This window comes from Sinocyclocheilus anshuiensis, unplaced genomic scaffold, assembly GCF_001515605.1.
Source record: "Sinocyclocheilus anshuiensis isolate Anshui unplaced genomic scaffold, SAMN03320099.WGS_v1.1 scaffold74, whole genome shotgun sequence".
In the NCBI taxonomy this organism is placed as follows: Eukaryota; Metazoa; Chordata; class Actinopteri; order Cypriniformes; family Cyprinidae; genus Sinocyclocheilus; species Sinocyclocheilus anshuiensis.
This window is the reverse complement of record NW_015546044.1, coordinates 1,587,969-1,592,688: the sequence shown is the minus strand read 5'-3', so window position 1 is coordinate 1,592,688 and position 4,720 is coordinate 1,587,969. Positions and strand designations below refer to the sequence as shown.

At 39.3% G+C, this 4,720-nt stretch overlaps 1 protein-coding gene across 1 annotated transcript in view; it reads left to right on the top strand.

The window, feature by feature from the left end:
• Nucleotides 1–4,168, top strand: part of LOC107698978 (collagen alpha-1(XVI) chain-like) — a 72,539-nt gene extending 68,371 nt beyond the window's left edge. Inside the window, exons 66-70 of the mRNA XM_016500116.1 lie at nt 445–642; nt 948–1,011; nt 2,170–2,346; nt 2,439–2,516; nt 2,625–4,168. Of these exons, the coding sequence (XP_016355602.1) occupies nt 445–642; nt 948–1,011; nt 2,170–2,346; nt 2,439–2,516; nt 2,625–2,821 (714 nt within the window). The 3' untranslated portion in view covers nt 2,822–4,168. The remainder of the gene's footprint in view (nt 1–444; nt 643–947; nt 1,012–2,169; nt 2,347–2,438; nt 2,517–2,624) is intronic.
• Nucleotides 4,169–4,720: the final 552 nt, after the last annotated feature.

The window sequence follows — 4,720 nt, the reverse complement described above, 5'->3', positions numbered from 1 at the left end:
TTGTTTTGTTTTGTTTTCAATGTTTTCAAAGCAAAACCAGGCTACAATACAAGCCATTAAAGCTATCCCTCACCCATCTGCAGTCTACACTGTCTAAGCTGCATTGATTAATCAATAGCTAATTTACAAAAAAATAGTTATAAAAACATACATAACCAGCAGAGGGCTTTTCAGGAAGTATAAAATCACAATTGAATGCAAACCAGAATGAAATTATAAGCCACAACTGTAGCATTCATTGTATTCACACTTGTTGCCCTTCATTAAAAAAGTAGATGGGACGGACCTTGAATATTTTATTTTGTGGACTGTATAGTGCTGAGCAAGCGTTTCTATATAAAGCCAATTATGCAGTGCTATTACAGGGATCATTGAGTAGCCCGTGGTCATTGTCCTAGAATCACCTGTGTGGTAAATCACAGCTGCTCCTTTGATCCTATCCAGGGCGAAGCAGGGGCTGCAGGGCAAAGGGGACCCCCGGGAGAGCGCGGACGTCCTGGCCCACCAGGAGGAGGCTTTGGTTTTGGCTCCAAAGGACCAGAAGGGATCATAGGACCAGCTGGACCCCGTGGTGAGAGGGGAAATCCTGGTTCACCTGGACCAGCTGGTGCCTCCGGACCACCAGGAATCCCAGGGAATGAAGTGAGGCTTTTTCAGTGATGGTACACTGCCAAAAAAACCCTGGCTAAAAGAGTTTATTAACTGACAGAAACAGTTTCCCGCCTACAGTATCATATAGAACAGTATCTACTTTAAGAATCAATGTTTGCTTTTTATTTTCCTTGTCCACCATATTTTAAACACGAGAGTCGATGCAGCCATTTGTAAATTGAATGTACGAGGCTTACGTTGTCATCCGAGTTAGTTTTAGCGGATGATGGATAAGATATCTTGCAGAATAGTAGATATGAGCATTTTAACTTCACATTGTAACAATTTTTTTCCAGGCTGTTGTAAACTATGATGACTTAAGGTCCTTCATCAGGCAGCAGGTCATAAAGATCTTTGACGGTAAGAGAACTTTTGTAACCAGACATATCTGGAAGCACTGAAACCAGTGTTCGAACTATACCGTGAACTTTGGGGGAGCCCACTTGTTTTTTTTTTTATAACGGGGGAGTTTCGTGCGCTTGCGCGTGCCTCAAAAGAGGGCTTACAATGTCTTACAAAGATACATAACAGCTACAAGTGTATGCACTACTTGCTTTATGCAAGCACTATATAGGATAAATCACTATACAGGATTTACCCTATTATACTTTATCGACACGAATTGATAGGTGAAACAACAAATAGTCTATAAACAAAGCATCAGGCTGTCTTTGAGTTCACATGAGCAACGGTTAAAGTTACTCGTCGTCAGGCTACAGAAGAATACCATAATTCCTCCGTTCAATTAGGCCTAAGACATCGAAAGTCACGCAGACCTATAACAACCCAGCCACAACACATAATTGCGAATAACATGCCTTACCTTAACACAGAATCGACAAGAGTCCAACGTTTATATTTTTCTACGAATCTTTGAGTTAACATGTACTAAACATGAGTGGAATTTGCACCGCAGCGCCCCCACACCTTGATGCTCATGACAAGAATAGCATGTATAGTTATCTTTATTGAAGTGAATTAGGTTTAAATCGCCGTCATGCATGAATGATATTTTTGCAATTTAACACATAATAATCCACGATGATCACATTACACAAATCTGAAATTGCACGTCAAAATAACACTATTGTCAATATTTTTTGAGACCCCCCAAAATTTCACAAATCACGTTTTCAGGGGAGCCCATGTCTTATTAAGGGGAGCCGAGCTCCCCCTAGCTCCCCCGTAGTTCGCGCCCTGACTGAAACTTTATTTCTAGATGGTTTATTTCAAACAGAAAGTGTCTTAGGATGATTTAATTTCTTCCCCAGCCCTCCACAAAAGATATTGGTTTCTTTTTGATACATCACAACAGTCTTTAAGGCACTTTAGTGTCTATTAAAGCAATATTCTGAGTTAAATACAAGTTAAAATACACATAACAAGTTAAAATCAGTTTGTAAAAGAAAAAAAATTGTGGACAGTTTTGCACTTATAATGGTAGTCTATGGGGCAGGCGTACAATTTTTTTATTATTATTTATTTAGGTTGGTTTTCAAAGTTAATTTGTTCCTGCAGAGCGTATGGGCTACTACATGTCCCGAATGCAGATGCCTGTGGAGATGGTTGCGTCCCCTGGTCGACCAGGACCCCCAGGGAAAGATGGAAGTCCAGGCATCACAGGTCCCCCAGGGATACCGGGCCGCTCTGGGCAGATTGGCCGCGAAGGAAGGCAGGGACCCATGGGTCCACCTGGTAAGAGGAACTAATGTGCTAAGGTTTCCTACAGCAGTCCAGAGTTCCATTTGCCCAGTCTTCCACAAGGTTGCTTTCATATGTGTCCCCAGGTGCCCCTGGTGTAAAGGGAGAAAAAGGAGATAATGGTGTTGGAGAGATGGGAGACACTGGCCCTCCGGGTGCTCCAGGTCTGACTCCCAAGTTTTCAAAGCCAATTTTAAAGTGGAAGTCATTTTGCCAACTTTGTAATGTTTATTCTACGGTAATCTCTTTCTCATTCCTTCCGTTCCTCTCAGGTGTTCCTGGTCCTCCTGGTTACAGTAAGATGGGACCACCAGGTCCTTCTGGTCAGCAGGGCATCCCTGGTATTCCTGGACCTCCAGGACCATCTGGACCAAAGGGCAAGGATGGTCGGTGTCACCCGTCAGACTGTATGAGTATGCCTGTGGGGTACAATCCCAAGGGCCCAGCTTCCAAAGGTCCCATGTACTAGAAAATGGTTTAAGAGAAATAAAAGATGGAGGATGGTACCCACTGATTGACAGTCTCACGGTTACCTGCCTGTACCTGCTAAGGCTTCTGAGAAGATCCATGGAGAACCAAAGGATTAATGTAATTTCCTTTCCACATGATGCAATACCAAAACACTGGTTCACCACCAATGGGGACTTTTCTAAGTTATTGTCTGCTGATGAACCGGTGAAGAAAGGCTAAGCATTATTTAACACCACAACAATCAGTGCGACTTCCCAAACTTGAGTGCCTTAACCCCTGAATACTGTCCCATAATGCCATAATTTTTGAGTTTGTGTTTTACAATTATAGTAAATTGAAGACTTCTAGATCCCTGGACATATAAGGTGTTGACAGTCATTATAGGTACCCAGATTTATTCAACGTTCAAGATTTTTAATTTCTTTACCAGGCAAAATATTTTGGTTTCCGATTGACATTTCACACCAGTCTTCAAGGTCCTTTATTAACTGTTAAAGCAATATTCTGAGTTAAATACAAGTTAAAATCATCCATGCTGTTGATTAATGCAGGAATTATTTTGACTCATACCTCATTTTGTGAAAATGTTGACAGTTTTGCACTTATAATGGAATTCTATAGGGCAAGCGTTCAACATTATTATTTTTTTTTTTTATTTTCTTTTTTGCAAATTGAGGTATGAATCAAATTTTCTGCTGAAAATGCCACAGATGCTGTTGCTAGGGCTTGTATTGAATATGTAATATTTCTTTAATAATATCTTTGTGATGGGGTCATTTTGGCAGCTGTTAATTTTGTTATTTAACTGCTTTAGCAAAGACAATGTGGCATAAATATCTATCTGTTTCCAGTGAATAATTCCTTCCACAGTGTGAGCTGTTTAATATAAAATAGTTTGAGGTTATCATTAGGCATAGATACAGTTACCTAATTAATTATGTTTATTATTCAAAATGAACTTCCCCAAGGGCTTGTGTTGTACATATTCATATTTATATGTAATGGCTTTTTGTACTTTTTTAAAAAATCATCAGCATGGCAGCCCTTTTTATGGTCGTCTCAGATATTTTGGAATAATTTTATAAGCTCTAAATAAATGGATGTTTTGTAAAGGTAAGTTTTACATGCAATTTTGGGTTAGAATGCAATTTTGTGATGTATCATGGGACGGAAAATAATTTTATTTTTATAAGAATATTTCTGTGACACCTATTTCTCGAGCTCTGTGATGACATCTCCTCCACTACCACTCTGGACTCTTAAACTTGAATTTACTTTGATATACTGTACCACTTGCAGCTGAACCATCATGTGCTTCTAGAACACTCTAATCTTAAATATGCTTTGCCAGTCATCCTAAACATCCAAACCCAACCTTCTCAGTTCAGTCATCTCTAAAGCAAACAGCATCTCACTGATTCTCTGCTGCGTCAGCCAGTCTGATGCTTTTACACTCTGCACTTTATCCTCTCGTTGTCACTCCCTCGGTCTGTATGTGTGTGTGAGAGTGTGAAGATAGCGAGAAAGACTCTGTATCTATATTGGGAGGATAGCTGAAAAGTTTTTTTTTTTCAAATTATGCAGTTTTCATGAAGTGAACGTTACGAGCATGCCGATTTCAGATTGGCCTTTCAACCTTTTATTTATCCAAGTTTTAAAAAATCTCCCCCATCATCATGCATCTCATCATAGCGCTATTTGTAAGCAAAGTCATTTGTGTGCAAATTTTTTTCTTTAAAGAAACTTGAGAAGCAATAAAAGTTTTGAAAGCAGAGTTCTCTATGGACTCGTTCACTTGTCAGTCCCTAAACAACATACATACATACATACATACATATATATATATATATATATATATATATATATACATACATACATATATATACATACATACATA